Source organism: Cupressus sempervirens, chromosome 5, assembly GCF_028749045.1.
Source record: "Cupressus sempervirens isolate cs-2001-9-10 chromosome 5, ASM2874904v1, whole genome shotgun sequence".
NCBI lineage: Eukaryota > Viridiplantae > Streptophyta > Pinopsida > Cupressales > Cupressaceae > Cupressus > Cupressus sempervirens.
The window spans coordinates 90,679,049-90,697,755 of record NC_143122.1 but is presented as its reverse complement, the minus strand read 5'-3'; the positions used below and the strand labels follow the sequence as shown (position 1 = coordinate 90,697,755).

The window sequence follows — 18,707 nt, the reverse complement described above, 5'->3', positions numbered from 1 at the left end:
GAGCATAGCATCATGAACACATCTTCCACTAGGATCTTGCAAAAGCTAGACACAACAATTGATATCCTAACAGCTATGCATTTAATTTTGTAATATCTCACAGTGGAATATTATGTGATATTTAATCAATTTAAATCACTTCACAAAAGTTCATCATCTTTTGAGCATTTGTGTCCCAACAAGATCAGGGTGATTATTGAATTATAGAGCACACAAAATAATGCATATGTTGTTATTCAATCAAATGAAAATATTTATAGGATTCACAAATCATATTCTAGAGGAAACAAATAAACCAGTTGTTTATTTCAACTCAACAAACATACAGTTAATATTTTATTTATTAATCCACATGATATTTTTTAACCTATAACAAACGATTTGAGCATCAACAAAAATAACAACACTCATAATCAAGAACACAAATAAGTATACAACTCTTTCACAGTATAAACAAAATAAAATAAGAGAAATAGTGCAATCACACCCCTCCGTTAATGACCACTATAGAACTGTAAACCCCCTTTCAACTTAGTTTGGCATTGATTTTGTCCCTAAAACCTATATTGCAACCAAAGAAAGATCATGACACCTTTTCTCATAAACTAATATGATTAAAACCTTGAATTTGAACCAGAATAGAATCTGAAGATCACATTACACATGTTTATGCAATAATATAATTGAATGCTTAGATTTCAAACCTGTCACACATAATTTCATGATCAGACTCTCACCTACCACTTAGCTAGAATTTCCACAATTAATTTAATGGTAAACATATTTCAAGTCAAAACATCATCCAAAGTCCTAAATCCAAGAGCTTACTTTCTAGGAAGTCACAACAATTAGTTGTGTTGAATGGATTCAGATTTGCATCTTGAGTTAAATACTTAATTTGATGAGGACATTAATGTTAAGATATGATCTCAAAAATAAATATACTACAAGAGAACTTAGATCCTGCCGAGTTCTTTTACATCTTTATTTTTTTTTATTCTAAATAAGGTTCATTACAATGTTACAATGAATTGTTTCCTAAAGGTTGGCACTATCCATCCTGGAGACATTCAAGCTAAGAAATGATCATATTTACAATTCATCAAAATTTTCAGAAAAACAGTCTATATGAAACAATGCCAAGAATGTCAAGGCCGTGAATATACCAGCATATGGAATTAGCATGTTGGCCTCCTGCTTTTTAGCACCAATTATCATGGTCATATTAATGCAACGCGATTGAGCAATACTTACTGCCCAAAGAAATCTTTCAGGATCAGGAGCCAGGCGTTTCAATTTCCATGGAACATCTGCATGCTAATAAAGTGGAAAGAACTAAATTATTGAAAGGACACAAGGGTAAATTTCAAATAACAGTGACCAAAAGTAATCACTTATATGTAAATAACTATATTCCTATCAAACATAAATTACTAGTAGAGAATATGTTTTAAGCTTGGAGCTTATACCCAGTTTTTCTTCCAGAAACTTCTCACGCGTTCTTGTTGATGTTTAATAGTGCTAGCCAGATTTTGGTCTTGCAGTTCAACAAGTTCCTCCTGAGAATCAAGTTCTGCCTGAGTTTATAGACTTCAAACTTTAACACTTTCTACCCACTTAAGAATGCAAGAAACTTTTGAATAAATAAGGATCTAATTTTTCAAATCTCTATGCGCAATTGAAATATTATTCCACAACAGCTTTATATTGTAAACAAGTGAAATAATAGTATTAAAAGAGAAGTGTATGCTTCATCTTAAAACATAAATATTCTAATTATTTAATGTAATTCCATATGTTTTTATGTGATATTCCATGTAATGGAATCAATGGTAATGCCTAAAGGTACTAAATGTAAAGTTGTCAAGAAATTGCAAAACTTTAAAGTTTTAATATTGTAAAAAGTGCAAAAAGGGTTAAAAGAATGTAAGAAGTTGGTTCAAATGTCGGTTGGTAAGTTGTAAACCACCAATGAGTCTATAAAAACTGATGTATGGTCGAACCAAACAATAATGGAAGGAAAGAGTTACATTTGAAACAAATTTGGAGTGATTCTAAATTATTATTTTGATTTGTCTTTCAGTTTTTGTGTTGGTTCCAGGTCTTGTATGGCCATGTACAGCCTGGAAACCCTGTATAATCTGTATATTTTGATAGTGTTATGAATTACCTTTCTTCTCTCTTTGGTTTGGAGTAATTTCATTTAATTTAGAGGAAGTTAAGATCATTTTAGTGAAAGTTACTGTTTTCGGATTTGAGAACTCTTGCAAACAGTCATATTGCAACATTTGGTATGGACACATATGGATGGTTAAAGAACTCTAAATGGATTAACTGGAAAGATATGTGAATTACCTTCCATTTCCTTTTTGTTTGAGATGTTTTTTTATGCAGATTTGTGAAAGGTATGAACATTTAAGTGAAAACTGGTTTTTAAATGCCTTCAATGGTGTTGCAGGCAAAGATTTGTACTTATATAATGATTTATTTATTGGAAAAATTATTGGCTTACAAATTTGAAAAGTAGACTCACAAAGGGATAATTTGGAATTGGTTTTGTTTCATTTGAAAAAAATTTGTGAAAGATATTAGATGCCCTAGGCAAGGTTACATGTTCTACTTCTAGTTTATAGCAGAAAAAATGGGTCTTGGTGCAGACAGCATAATTTGTAATTGGTGTATTGGATTGCACTGAGATTTGGATATGTTTTAATAGGTCTAATTGGAAACAATTTCACCGGAGGATTTTTCAAGAAGACGTTTAGAACAAAAGATATGAACAATGGAATCAAATATAAAAATCAGGATATGCAAATGAGAAGGGTTGATGTTTTTGTATTAAAACATATTGTGTTTTACCTCGTAAGATGCCTCTATATAATGAAATTATTGAATTGATGATGAAAGGATCAGAAAGGATCCTATTGTTTGTTTGGTTTGTAGGATGCTCTGCATCACCAAACATCAACAGTAAGAAGTCTGGTCTTCATTTTCCCCAATCTAGTGTATGTTTCCATCACCTCTGTACATCGTAAGGAGTGTTTACCGTACTAGGTAAAGAGATCAATGCATACAGACAATAGAACAGAACAGCATAACTCCTTGTATTATTCGCATATGCCAAGGATATTACACTATGCTTGTGATGATTCTTCTCCTTACAATAATTACCCGGAGGGTGTATATATACATCCCAAGGAACCTTCCCGAAAGAGTCCATCGGCCACATACAACATGTTGGCTACATAATAAGAACCTTCCCAATATTGACGAGAACCTTCCCGATACCAATGACATACATCCTGACACATACCTTGTTGGCTACATAGTATTTACCGACGACATCATCCCCCCCAAAAAGAAAGGTCATCTCCGGACGACCACACAACAAAACTCAAACAAACAACTAACTACATTTATTCATAAAAACAACATAGACATAGACATCATGAACCAGAAGGCTGTGTCTCAGACTGTGAAGACCGGCTACGTCAAAGCCAATACACTTGTTCCATCCGGACCTTCAAATCAGCTCTAATCTGAGAGTTCTCCTCCACTACTTCTTTCAACATCAACGCAACCTCCTGGCACTCGGCTTCTTTCTGATCATGAGCCTTCTTCGCTGAGTCCTTCTCCTGTAGTGTTGCTGCTAACCGCTATTCCGCTACTGCTAATTGTTGTTCTACCTACTGCCTCCCTCGTGAACTTTCCTCGAGTTGCGCTAACAAGGCTATCCGCTCTACTTTCCATGCAATCTGCTGGGTGGCAAGTTGGTCGGCCATCTCCTCCCGAGCCTTCTCGATCGTCTCCCGAGCTTCCTGCCCAACCTCTGCCCGTCTTCTCTCTGTAAGCACCAACTCTGCCAAGGACTTGCTTCGCTCTGTGATGACAGCAAAGCAAGAATGAACATCCTTATCCTTCTCCTCCGCTACTGGTAGAGGGTCCGACACCTGCACCCCTTCATCTACTTTCTCTGCTGCTGCTGTTGCACTCTGATCCTCCACCCCTGGCACACTATGCCTACAACAGCTCCAAGTCTCATCAATTGGTCACACTTTCCACGACTGATAACCGCACCGACTGGGGGTCTAGGGGGCATCGGATCCAATACTCTTTCTAACAACCGCTTATGTTTTCTGCTTGATTATGTATTTCTCTTCCCTTTGGCATCATGCATTACTCATTCTGAACATTTTTTATTTGTCGTCGTTTTTTTCTTTTTTCTTTTTTTAGAAAACCTCCTACCACCCTTCTTCTGTATCTGTTGCTGGACGCTATGCGGCTGCGCTCCTCTACTTGCCTTCCTAATTGCATCAATTTACAACTTCTAGTCTATGCATTCTTAATCCACTAGACCTGAAAACACCATGCTTGTATTGCCAACCCTTAATAACTTGTGCCCTAAGTGCATTGGAATTGCATTATACTCATGTCCATACCAATTAACGTTATTGCTCCAACTGTATGGATGTTGGCATCTACTAGATTTAGAGTCCAATGTCCTCACAACTAGACTTACCAGACGCTAAACTCCCTGCTATGGTTTTACAACTTGATTCGTATTTGGCTTGCCTTCAAACTCCCTATCCGTACAACCATAAAAATGCCCCTACCGATTATATATTCCACCGTACGGAAATTGTGCCTTAGCTTTCATACATTATGTCTTTAAAAAAACTCAATCACTATACGCCTCCATTCCTTCAAACACCATACGCTGAAGTAGTTTCTGGAGAGCCGTAAGGCATTGCATTCTGGAGGGCCATACGACGAGGGTGCTCGAATGAAGTAATCATACCGTACAGTGCTTCATCTAGGGATGCCATACAGTCCATGTTTATTTTGTAAAATGTCGTACTATGGTTTCAAAATGTCGTACGGTACATACTTGTCGTACGGTGTTTGTTTACCGTACAGGTAAAAAAATCAACGCACAGACAATAGATATGAATAGCAGAACTACTTATTATTATTCGCATATGCCAAACAGTACATTATGCTTGAATGATAAGATGACTACAATGCTTCCCGAAGGGGTTATAAATACTTTCCGAAGAACTTTCCCGAAAGAGTCCGTCGGCCACATACAACATGTTGCTACATAACAAAAACTTTTCCGAAGGGACCCGTCAACTGATACACAATTTCCTTTCCGAAGGGACCCGTCGGCTGATACACAATTTCTACCGACGACAGTGTTCAATGTGTTCAATGCAACTATTAAGTCGTACGGTGCTTACTTAAGAACACTGTACGGTGCTCATTTCCTACCCATAATGTTACACAGTCACTTGGCCGTACGGTGCTTTTTCTTTTCCATTTTTTTTTTTTTTTACTGTTCTTTCTAATCTTACATATGTAAAATATTTACATATATACAATACTTACAGTCATTATTTTCTCAATTGTTCGTCCACGGAGGTGCGTTATTTCTTTCATAGTAGACATTCAGTTTCAACCTATGCATTGTGTCGACCACTTCCTTTCCGTCTAGCGTCTATAGTTTTATTGCTCCATTATCACCCACTTCCCGAATTTGGTACGGCTCGACCCATTTTACTTAAAACTTGCCTAGTTTGATCCCGTTCCGTCTGTCATACTTCAACACCAACTATCACAGTTGGAACTTGTTCAATTTCAAATGTCTATCATGCCATGCTTTGCATCTGTTCTGTGTCACCTCCGTGGCCCCTTGTGCCTGCAATTGTCACTCATCAAGTTTATTTAAAGTACACAATCTCTCCATCTGGTTTTCTATATTGCCCAGTTTGTTCCCAAAGCTCAGTACCATGGACTCCGTCAGCTGCCCCTTCTTGCTGTCAATAATACCTCCACTCCGTACTGCTGCAACTTTTATTAAACCCTTCCTCTTTGTTTCTTGTGTAGACCATATGATGTGTCTTCTGTGTTGCCGACACCTTTCTGTTATATCCGTGGTTCAATAGAACATTTTCTTTCTGCGCAGTCATACGGTGGGATCTTTCCTTTTTTTGGGTTCGTACTGTATGTTCTTCCCCTTAGCTTCAACCATAACCGCCTTTCCTTCTTCTACTTCTCTGTATTCTTTCGGACATTCATTTTCCTCTTCTTTCTCACCTTCATCCACCCTTAATATATTACAACTCAGAAAGAGTTCGTAGTCCTTTATCTACCAGTGGTAAAGACCGTTGACAAAATCCAAATCGTCATCCGTTGATCCTCCTTCCAACTGCAGGACTCCCTCCTGATCTAGTTCCATACGCTGCCTCCCTTCATCTTCTTCTTTAGAATCTAATGATAGAGCTTCTTCCCCCACCATTTGGGTGTGTAAATCAATGACAAATTTTCGCCCTTTGCTCTCAAGTGATAAAGTGTTTTTCTTCCAGTCGTATTTAACTCTGGCTTGTATCAACCACCCCCGGCCCAGAATGGTATCGTATCCTTTCCTCTTCAGCGGGATTACGATGAAGTCAAGCAAGAATGGTTGTGTTCCAATCGTTACTGGTTCTGCTGTTAGGACTCCTAATGGTTTGATTCCATGTTGATCAGTCGTTAGCAGCTGGAATGTAGGTGGCCATAATGTCGGTTGTCCCAACCTTTTCTAGGTATCTTCTGGTAACACATTGACACCAGACCCTCCGTCCACAATCGTGTCCGTCAACACAGTCCCAAGAATTCCCATTTCAACAACTGCCAAATGGCATCCGGATGAGAGGGCTAACAACATTGGATCTTTTGTACTTGCGCCACCTTCTTTCTCCCTTCCTTTCTCTGCTCGTAACTTAGCAGTTGGAGCTATGTTCGTGAGTGTCATATGAAGTTGAGGCATAGTAAGCAGCAGATCATTTTTTTTGATAGGTACCTCGATTTGTAATATTTGCCGTACAATATTCTATTCTACGCAGTTTCGTGCGAAGGTACCAGTAGTGTCCTTTAGGTGTGCTTTTTCTACCTGCGTTGCTTTCTGGATCTCTGCCCTCGCTTCCTCCAGTCTCTTCTTTTCTTCTGTCAGGTCAGAGTATACTTTTGCTTGCTTCCATGTGATGGCTAGAACCTCCTCTTCGTCTGTCCCTACGGTGATCAAATTTACTCCCAACTTCAGGCACTTAGCATCTTCATGGTCGCCAAGTCTGCACCACCTACATAATAATTTCAGTGTGCTTGCCATTGTACAGTCACAGGCAAAGTGGCCCTACAAATTACATGCGCGGCATTGAACTATGGGTCGGTTGTTTGCATCGTACTAAATTCGACTCCGGCTACTATTGTTATTGTTATTGTTCTCATTGTTGTTGTTCTACCCACATCTATTATTTCTATATCCTCCCGACGTGGCACCCTCCATACTAATGTTCCCGCTCCCTCCTGACGCGGATGCCTCCTGTGTTGGGAACACTTGCTGCAGTGCTCTTGTTTTCAGGTTGAAAGGGCATTCCTTTGTCGAATGTCCCATGATCTGGCAATTCTTGCAAAATTGGTCTTTCGAGCAGGATCCCTTCGTATGGCCTTCTTTCTTGCACTCGGTGCACCATTGCTCGTTTCCTTTGGTCTCCTTGTGCATGTTCTTGAATTCTCTCATCATCTGAATCATATCGTTTTGGAGGGCACGGACCTTCTTGCTTTCCTTTTCATAATCGCTGCTCTCCTCCTCTGAAGATGCGTCATCTGAATCAGACGACCTACTCTTCTTCTTTTCCGTCTTCTTCTCACTTTCCAAGTTCATTGCTCGATTGTATGCTTCAGTGTATGACAATGGCGGTACAATCTTCATCTTCTTTCGCAACTTCGGGTGTAGGCCTTCAATGAACCATCTTTTATGTAACCCATCAGCTGGCTTATTCTCCATTTTGTTGATCAAGTCCTTCAACTTCCTAGCATAGACTCGGACTGTTTCATTTTTCCCTTATTTTGTGTTGTATATCTCGACTACGATTTCATTGTCGTCGTGGAGCAGTTGAAATTCGGCAATAAACTCCTTAAGGTTGTCCCAAGTGGTTAATTTATGGGGATCTGCATTGTCGAACCAATCAATTGCAACACCCCATTAGGTGACCGGAAACTGCTAGACCCATTTGTTTGTATCTATTATGCCATTCGCTCTCCAGATCATTTTGCATGTTTTACAATGTCGGATCGAATCGGCTACTCCATCACCATCAAATTTAGGCAACTTCTCCTTTGGTCCTGCCATTACTATTGGGTGTTGTATAGGGGCGCTATTTGGTACTGTAACACCGATGTTCTATATTCTGGCACCAACACTTTGTATTTTGGTACCAATGCTTTGTACTTCGGCACCAACGCTTTGTATCCCGACACCAACGCTTTGTACTCTGGCACCAATGCTTTGTATCTCGACACCAATGCTTTGTATCCCGACACCAACACTTTGTATCCTGGCAGCTGTGCTTTTTCGTGAAGAAGGGTCTCCATTAAGCGAATCTATTCATTCTGGAAGTGTATCGCGAACGAAGAGTTCGCTCTACGCTCTTGCTCCCTCGGCACTTCGAGCCGTGCGAGGCGATTCTCTTCTATCTGGATTCTCTTCCCTTGGCGAATACAAATTCAAAAACTCCTTCCTTGCTTCTTCCACCAACTCCACCCATTAGCAAGTCTCCTCCAACAATTCCTCCGTGCTTCTGTGTTCATCAACAATCTTCTGGAACCTCCTACATTCGGTTAGCTGTGCCAAAATTAGATTTCCTTGTGCTGTGCATATTTCGTCATTTTCCTTCAGCTTGTTCTTATTCTTGTTTAGCTGATTCGGCATTAGTCATCATTCTCCTGCCTTTCCAGGTCCATCGGACAACAGCGCCAAATGTTTACCGTATTAGGTAAAGAGATCAATGCATACAAACAATAGAACAGAACAGCAAAACTCCTTGCATTATTCGCATATGCCAAGGATATTACACTATGCTTGTTTACCGTACAGGTAAAGAAGTCAACACATACAGACAATAATAGCAGAATAGCAGAATTATATTCGCAATAGTAGATTAAGGATGATTTACAATGATCCCGGACGGGATATAAATACTACCGCCAAACCTTCCCGAAGGAATCCATCGGCCACAATTATTTTATCCGCTACAAACTATTTACCGCCGGATCGTCGGCTACAAAAACACCGCCGGACCGTCGGCTACAGAAACACCGCCGGACCGTCAGCTACAAAATACTGCCGGACCGTTGGCTACAGAAACACCGCCGGACCGTCGGCTACAAAATACCGCCGAAACCATCCAGTCGGCTAACACCATTCCCCCCAAAAAAAACAGTCGTCTCCTGATGACTCACAAAATTATGAGACAACTTACAGACTACAGAAAATCTAGAGAGAAGGGGGCGTCCTAGAAGTGTGGTGCTGGCGACGTAACTCATACACCTGTTCTGTCCTGATGCGGAGATCTGTCTGGATCTGAGAGTTGACTTCAACGGCCTCCTTGAGAAGAAGTGTCGTGTCCATGGCCTGCGTCCTGGCTAACTGCATCTCGTGCTCAGCCGCATCCTTATCTCGAACCGCTGCCTCTGTACTTTGCTTAGCCAAGTCCTTCTCCTACACCGCGGCTGCCAAATCTGCCAGTAATGCTGCCCGCTCTGTGGCCCAAGCTGCCTGCTGGGTGGCCAAGTCGGTGGCTAGTTTCTGTCTAGCCTCAGTCTGAGCTACCAATGATCGCTCTGCTGCAACCCTGTTCGCCTCCGCACGCTAACGACCGTAGTAAACATCTTTGTGCAGTCCCACAACCTCATGTGCCAGCTTCATCATAGGAGTGTCCATGGGTCCCAATTCCGGCTCCGTGGCCCAATCGGCCAGCATCTCAACTGTCTCTGTTGCCGGCCAGCCCCTATCTATAAAGCAAGTCTCGAACCGCCGAGGACAAATCCCACGGATATATGCTCTAATCAAGTGTCACTCCCTCTGCCGAGTCAGGGCCTGAATTGCCACGTCGTGGCCCTTCTTCAATGCAGACTTCATAGTCCTGAGGTAATCCCGGCACCTGTCCTCGTCTGACCCACAGTCTTCCTTGGCGAAGGCCTCCAATGACCATTCTGCATCACTGTTTCCCTCCTCGTCAGCGGGAGCCATGCCTACATCTGGTACCGCCGTCTGTGTTGTTGGCGCAACCACGGCATGTGGCATTCCCTCCTCCTGAATCTGAGGTTGGGGTTCTGCTGGCCATGTTTTTGAACGCCTAGGAGGCTGAATGGAGGGACCTCGCTTCGTCGGAGTGAGTCGGAACTGCTGCCTCAGAAACTCACTAGCTCTATCCATCACCTCCGGTTGGTCGACCCGCGCAAGCTCCATGTTCATCTCCGGTACGAGCTGGGCTGTCTCGGCCTCTGCTAAAAAAGATGATGAAACGGTGACCACTGCATCACAATCAATGACCTCCAACCGAACCTGCGGCTCATACTGTGGTAGTGGTGACTGTGCGACATCCGCTGGTGCAACTGGAATCACCTCCGCTATAGCCATCGGCAATGGCTCGGCAATTATCCGTGGGACGGCATCTGTCACTGTTTGTGGAACCACCTTCGTCACTGTCCGTGGGACATCTGCCTCCGCTGGAGGAGTCATAAGAACCAGGGCATGGCGCTGACCAAAGGCCGGAATGACTGTCGAAGAGATAGTCAAGTGCGCTGAAGTTGACAGCTGAGGTGGTGAAAAGAATGTGGGCCTACCACCTGCTGTCTCACCGTCAACTTCAACCGATGTGCTCTGCTCTTCTACATATTCAGCCCCGTCACTCGTCGAAGTGCCTTCTCGTCCACTATCTATCTCTCCGGAAGGGGCCAATTCGCGGAGTACTTTCTTGTGACCTGCTGCTGACCCTCCTGTATCTAAGTGTCGCCAGTAGAATATGGGAGGCTCCCCGTCTGCCAACTTGCCCCTTGGAGGAGCCTCAAAGCCATCCATAGGAATCTGGCTAGCTAAAGCCTCTAGGAACAACCCAATGGCATGGTGTGGCATGAAGAATGTTCGGTGCTGAAGCGTCATGAATTCCTTCATCCTATCGGCAAGTACTGAGGCCCAATCATATACCACTCCTTGCATGATACCATTCATGAACACAATCTGCGACAATGCGATATCTAAGGCTCGGGTGGCACCTGTCAACCTGCTCTTGATGACGTCCATAATACAACACCAATGACCTTCTTGAATAAAGTCTCTGCGAAGCCCTCTGCACTTTGTTCCCTGAACTACTGTCTCCCTCTCTACGGGTGTGAGATCTCTACATACGAGAGCTATCCAATGCTCCTTTCGTTCTTGTGACAGTTTATGATTCTTGATTTCCACTTTTTTTCCGCCGGGGCCAGGGATGCCGAAAACTCTAGTGAAATCCCTTGGTTTAAAAGATACTGACATCTGCTGTTCCTTGTACCGGAAAGTACTTGTTCTGGTCCGGGTGCTATATGTTTTTATCATAGTGCGCAATACTGATTCAAACAACCGGATGGAAAAAGTGGGAAGCTGAATAGCTCAATGTACCTGTGCCCATTGCAAAATCTGTTTCATTTGGTCTGCCTCGGGGGTCTCCTACCACCACTTCCGGCATTCACTTCCACTAAGACTCTCAAACTATACAGTGAGATAGGTAAGTTCCTCCTTGGTTTTCTGTTTCTTGCTATTGAGACCGGAGGGGCCTGCAACTCGAATTCCCGACGCCAAAACTCTTGAATTCTTCTCCATATTAGCTACCAGCTGACTCTTCCACTGCTTCCGCTTGCCTGCCGATTCCATGGGAAGGTGGCCTCTTATTTGCTATTTCTTGCGGAAGGTTACCTGTCCAATATCCTCAGGCCGGAAAACAAGAGAAATAAGTTCAACAGTGTATTTATAATATCCGGCCAGGAATCCCGTCTGGAGGAGAATGTGGGTTTCAACATTTTATTGCTGTTGCACCAAATCTCCGTGCGTTGTCACAAAACCATCTGCACAAGAAGCAATCATACCTTGCAATCTTAATGCCGCTAATGCTGACTTGTATTAGCAGGAGCCCGTGAGCAGAATGATATTGAATCACTGGCTTGCCTTCTGTGGAACAGCTACGGCAAGTATCTTAGCGCAAGCAGGCAGTCACAGCCATGGCCATCTCGTTCACCAACCTCGTCTTAGGATTTGCAAGAAATCGTAGTCTGTTTATACACCCAGCGGAAGCCAGGTCGGGATCAGAATTAATGTCAACTCCACTCAGGAAATACGGGTTCTTCAGCGGCACTTCACAGTGCAGAAACCTTTGTCGTTTGCATTACGACTCTGCTGCGAGCATTTGTGATTCGAGCATTTTGGGGGAACGAGTTTCGCACGAGATGTTCTTCTCCGGCTGCTGCAAACCAGAGCGCTTGTCTTTGCAATGCTCCGTCAAGTGCAGGCCCAACGTGTCTGTCTAGGGAAGGAAATTGCATGAATGCTTTCACGGGCTTTATCCTCCGCGGGAGTCTCTTGGCCGCGGACCCGCGGGACTTTAAGTGCCCGCGGACAGGCGGTTGCCCGCGGGACTTCCTGCCTGCAGGACTTCCCGGCCGCTACCTTTTTTTTTTTTTTTTTTTTCAATTTTTTTTTACAGGGGTACCTGGGGCATCTTTGGAGGCCGCTGCCACCAGAGAGTGCTGTGCTGACGACAAGGCAGGATTCAACGATGGCGAGAACTTCCTTACACGATATGGTTTCAACTTCGACCCGTTAACCAGCTAAGCTATCTCCTGTCCGTCCAAGGTTGCCAATTTCATTGCCCCAGTGTCGCCAATTTCTCGGATTTGATACGATCGAACCCATCGCACTTTGAATTTGCTCGGCTTGATTTCATTACGGCCGTCATACTTTAGTACTAACTGTCCCGGCTGAAATCTGCTACGTTTCAAATGCTTATCATGTCAGAGTTTGCGTCTGTTTTGCGCCACTTCTGTTGCCCACTGTGCCAGCAACCGTTTCTCCTCCAGTTTATTCAAATTATTCAATCGTTCTTGGAGGCTTCCGTCATCATCCAGTTTGTTTTCCAACGCTATTCGGAGACTTGGAATCACGAATTCTGCGGGGACCACTGCTTCCTGTCCAAACATTAACAGGAATGGTGTGTGCCCAGTCGTCACTTTGTATGCCGTGCGGTACGCCCAGAGGGCAGCAAGTAAGTTCTCTTCCCAATCCGCACCTTCCACCGCGCAGGATTTGTAGATGATGGATACCAAAATTTTATTGGTGGCCTCTGCCTGCCCGTTTGCTCTTGGATAGTATGGAGTCGACAGTGAATGATAAATCTTGAACTGAGTGGTGAGCAGTCGAATAACATGGTTAACAAAATGACCTCCCCTATCACTTGTTAATTGTAATGGGATTCCATACCTTGTGATGATCTGTTCATAAATAAATTTCGCGGTACTGACGGCCGAGTTATCTGGTAGCGCACGGGCCTCCACCCACTTGGTCAGATACTCCGTTACAACAATGATGTAGCGACACCGTCGGGTCTTGCTCACCCTCAGTGGTCCAATGAAATCTAGTCCCCATCGCTCAAAAAGTTCCTGCGCATGAGAGGGTTGAAGGGGCATGAAATCTCTCTTCAGCGGCTTCCCAGTCCGTTGGCAAGTGTCACATCTGATGACCCATTCCCGTGCATCATTGTACACCATCGGCCACCAGAGTCCTGCGAGCAATATCTTCCGTGCAGTGGTGTCAAGCCCCATGTGTCCACCTGCGGGACCCTCATGTGCTTCTTTTAAAACCTGCGGTATCTCTTCTTCCAACACACACCGTCGAAGAATATGATCCGGCCCCATTTTGTAGAGCAACCCATTAATTAATTGAAATGTACAACTCCTGATTATCAACTTGCGCCTATCGTTTGGTGACATCCCCGTGGGAAACTGTCCTGTTGAGAGGTATTCACCAATATTCCTGTACCACTCCGGCAGCACCCCAATCTGAAACAGCTGTGCGTCAGGGAAGTCGTCATTTACACCATCCGCTGGTTCCCCTGTTTTGATCCGTGACAAGTGATCGGCACTGACGTGTTTCTTTCCTGGCCAGACAATGATTTTGAAAGTAAATTCCTGCAATAGTAACAACCATCGGCTGATCCTCCCTTGGATGACGGGTTTGTTAATCATGTACAGGAGGGCCTGGTGATCAACATAAAACACAAACGGTGTAGCAAGCAAATAATGGCGTAATTTTTGCACAGCATAAACCATTCCCAAAGCTTCTCTTTCAATCGTGCTGTAGTTCTGCTCAGCCTTTGATAGCAATCGGCTGGAAAAATATATTGGATGATCGAATCCGTGATTACCACTCTGTGCTAGGGTTGCGCCGATCGCATAATTGGAGGCATCCACATGAACATGAAATTCTTTATTCCAATCCGGATATGCCAGGATGGGTGCCGTAGCCAGTCGTACCTTTAGCCCTTCAAATGCCTCATCCTGCTCTTTCTCCCATCTAAATGCTTCTTCCTTGCATGTAAGCTTATCTAACGGTTGTGACACCTTGGCAAAAATTTTAATAAATCTCCGATAATAACCTATGTCTAAGAAAAGATTTTACCTCCGTGACATTAGTAGATGGCTGCATTTCTAGAATGACTCTCACCTTGTCGGGATCCGTCTTTAATCCTTCCTTACAGACAATGTGTCCGAGCAGTCTGCCGTGTGGAACCATGAACCGGCACTTCTTGGGGTTCAATGCTAGCCGGGCCCTGCAACATCTCTCCATACACTCACCAAGTGCTGCCAGGTGTCCATCCTCTGTGCTAAATATTGACCAATCATCCAAGAAGGCCTTGAAATTTCCCACAGACATCTTGTCGAAGATATGCAGTATAATCCGCTGGAATGTGGCCGGTGCATTACACAACCCAAAAGGCATCCGATTATACGCGTAGACCCCATCTTCAACAACAAACGTCGTCTTCAACTTATCTTCCTCCGCTATAGAAATCTGATTATATCCGGAGAACCCGTCCATAAAAGAGTAGATTTCATGTCCCGCAACCTCCTCCAGAATGGTATCTGTGAATGGAATCGGAAAAGGATCTTTGATTGTTACTGCATTTAGGCATCTGAAATCAACGCATATCCGGATCTGAATAGTATCCTTCTTCAAGGAAATGACTATTGGTGACACCCATTCGCTGGTCTGTACCTTGAAGATAATGCCAGCGTCCAGCATCCGGTTGATTTCCTCCGTAACGCGTGCGGCATAGTTCTTATTCATCCTGTAGGGTCGCTTCCGTACAGGGACAGCTCCGTAGACCAGCAGAATGCGGTGCACACACAATTCCGGCGGTACTCCTTTGAGGTCCTTGTATGTCCATGCAAACACATCCTTGTAGTCCATAAATATCTTGAATGCCGCAGCCTTCAATACTGGATCCCAATTATCTTCGACTAGTATGTTCTTCGGCTCTACCTCGTCCCCCAAATTCATTGTTTGCAGTGGAGCTTCGTTGTACTTAATTGTCTGTCCTTTACTGAATGCATGGGCGGGTGTAACATCCAACAGTGCCTCCCCCTCCTTTACTTCAATAAACTCCTTTGGATATTCGTTCTCAATTGACAGAACATTACAGCTGTGAAATAATTCATAGTCCCCCATTTGCCAGTGATAGAGACCATTGACGGAATCCAAGTCGTCATCCGTTGTTCCTCCGTCCAATCGGAGGACACCCTCCTGATCTAGTTCCAGCCGTCGTTGACCTTCATCGTCCTCTCCGTCAAAATCTGATGACAAAGCCTCCTCCCCTACCATTTGGGTGTGCAGATCAATGACAAATCGGCAGCCTTTACTTTCCAGGGATAAAGTGTTCTTCTTCCAGTCGTGTCGAGCTCTTGCTTCAATAAGCCACCCGTGGCCCAGGATGGCATCATATCCTTTCCTTTCCAATGGAATCACTATAAAATCCATGAGGAACGACTGGGTGCCAATGGTTACCGGTTGTGCCATGAGGATACCTAGTGGTTTAATTCCATGTTGATCGGCGGTTAGTAGCTGAAACCTTGGAGGCCACAATGTCGGCTGTCCAAGTTTCCTCCAAGTGTCTTCTGGCAATAGATTTACGCCGGACCCTCCGTCCACTATAGTGTCTGTGAGAACATGTCCAAGTATCCCCATCTCGACAACTGCAAGGTGTCGTCCGGATGTCAGCGCCAACAACATCTGATCTTCTCCTCCGGCAACAATTTCCTTTTCTTTCCGTCGATTTGATTCTCCCGGTAACTTTCCCTTCTGCAGGCTCGATTCCCCTGCCATATTTGAGAGAGCAGAACGAAGTTGGGGCATGGTGAGAAGCAAATCACTTACCTTTACTTGCACCTCCGTTTGCAAAATTTGTCGTACTATGTTCTGTTCTGCAGAATTTCTTACTGAAGTGGTGGCGGTGTCCGGAGGAGTTACTGCTTGAGGTACTTTTCCAACCTCCGCCCGTGCTGCCGCAAATTTCTCCTTTTCTTTGGCGGGGTCCGGGTATTCTTTTGCTTGTTGCCATGTTATTGCCAGAACTTCTTCCTCCTCGGCTCCAACAGTGATCAAGTTCACTCCGGATTTTGGACATTTTGAGTCATCATGATCGTCGGGTCCGCACCATTGGCACAATAGTTGGGGTGTATTGGCTGTTGGACATTCCCACGCAAAATGTCCCCACAAGTTACATGCTCTGCACTGAATAATTGGTCGTCCGTTTGCATCATACTGAATCCGGCTTCTGCTTGTATTGGTATTATTATTGTTGTTATTTTGTCCACGCCGATTATTCCTGTAGCCTCCAGATGTAGCGCCGACGGCATTCGTGTTTCCGTTGCTACCTGACGGAGAGGCCTCCTGTGTAAGAAGCAGCTGCAGAGATCCTCTTGTTTTCATGTTAAAGGGGCAATCCTTTGTCGAATGTCCCGTGATCTGACAGATGTCACAGAATTGGTTCTTCGGACACGATCCTTTAGTATGACCGTCGGTCTTACATTTCGTGCACCACAATTCATTACCTTTTGGTTCTCTTTGCATATTTTTAAACTCCTTCATCATTCGAACCATATCCTTCTGTAAGGCACGAACCTTTTTGTTACTACCTTCGTCGTCGCTGCTATCATCCTGAGCGGATTCATCATCATCAGAGTCGGAGGAGCTGGTTTTCGTCTTCTTTGTCTTCTGCGCACTTTCAAGATCGAGGGCTCTGTTGTAAGCATCGGCATATGATGACGGTGGCACAATTTTCATTTTCCTCCGCAGTTTCGAGCGTAGGCCACCTTTTCTGCAATCCGTCCACTGGCTTGCTTTCCATTTTGTTTATTAAGTCTTTCAATCTCCTGGCGTAGACACGAACAGTTTCGTGCTTCCCCTGCTTGGTATTGAAAATTTCTGCTACAATTTCATTATCATCCCGCAAAAGTTTAAATTCTGCCAAAAACTCCTTTTTAATATTATCCCATGTATCCAGCTTCTGCGGATCCATATCCGAAAACCAATCAATCGCGACACCCCGTAGGGTTGCCGGAAATTGCCTGGCCCATTCGTCGGCATCTATGTTTCCATTTGCCCGCCAGATCGTCTCACATGTCTTACAATGTCGGAGGGGGTCGGCTGTACCATCACCTTCAAATTTTGGCAATTTTTCTTTGGGTCCCGCCATAACTCTGGAGGTTTGCACTCCTACAGTGGTCGGCACTCCCACACCGGCAGTCTGTACTCCCACACCGGCGGACTGGTCTCCCACACCGGAGGTTTGCACTCCCACATCGGCGGTCTGCACTCCTACACCGGAGGTGTCGACAGCTGTGAACCTTGGTGAAGACCGAGGATCCTTCGAAATTGTTTCCCGCGGAAGTCTATCCTGGAAGAGGTCACTCCATGCTCGTGCTCCGTCGGCACCGCTAGCCGTGCGAGTTGATGCTCTCCCGTCTGAATGTTCTTCCCTCGGCGAACACAAATTCAAGAACTCCTTCCGTGCTTCTTCCACCAATTCCACCCGCTGCCGAGTCTCTTCCAACAATTCCTCCGAACTTCGGTTTCCGTCGGCAATCCTCTGAAATCTTCGTCGGCGTTCGGCTTGCTATGCTAGAATTAAATTCTCTTGCGCAATACGGATTCCATCTTTTCCCTTCGCCTTATTCCGCCTTGTTAAGCTGATTTGGCGTTAATCTTCATTCCTCCCACCTTCCAGATTCATAAGGCAACGGCGCCAAATGTTTACCGTACAGGTAAAGAAGTCAACACATACAGACAATAATAGCAGAATAGCAGAATTATATTCGCAATAGTAGATTAAGGATGATTTACAATGATCCCAGACGGGATATAAATACTACCGCCGAACCTTCCCGAAGGAATCCGTCGGCCACAATTATTTTATCCGCTACAAACTATTTACCGCCGGATCGTCGGCTACAGAAACACCGCCGGACCGTCGGCTACAGAAACACCGCCGGACCGTCGGCTACAAAATACCGCCGGACCGTTGGCTACAGAAACACCACCGGACCGTTGGCTACAGAAACACCGCCGGACCGTCGGCTACAAAATACCGCCGGAACCATCCAGTCGGCTAACAATGCTTATGATGATTCTTCTTCTTACAATGATTACTTGGAGGGTGTATATATACATCTCGAGAAACCTTCCCGAAGGGGTTCGTCAGTCACATACAACATGTTTGCTAGATAATAAGAACCTTCCCAATACTGATGAGAACTTTCCTGATACCGAGAACCATCCCGATACCAACGAAAACCTTCCCGAT

The 18,707-nt window shown here is 44.3% G+C and overlaps 1 protein-coding gene across 6 annotated transcripts in view; it reads right to left on the bottom strand.

Moving 5' to 3' along the window:
* Positions 1–18,707, bottom strand: part of PTAC14 (plastid transcriptionally active 14) — a 358,101-nt gene that overhangs the window by 237,590 nt on the left and 101,804 nt on the right. For all 6 annotated transcript variants that reach the window (XM_089828749.1, XM_089828750.1, XM_089828745.1 and 3 more), the window contains 2 exons: positions 1,470–1,559; positions 1,167–1,317 (listed from right to left, as the gene is read on the bottom strand). In XM_089828749.1, the coding sequence (XP_089684875.1) occupies positions 1,167–1,317; positions 1,470–1,559 (241 nt within the window). The remainder of the gene's footprint in view (positions 1–1,166; positions 1,318–1,469; positions 1,560–18,707) is intronic.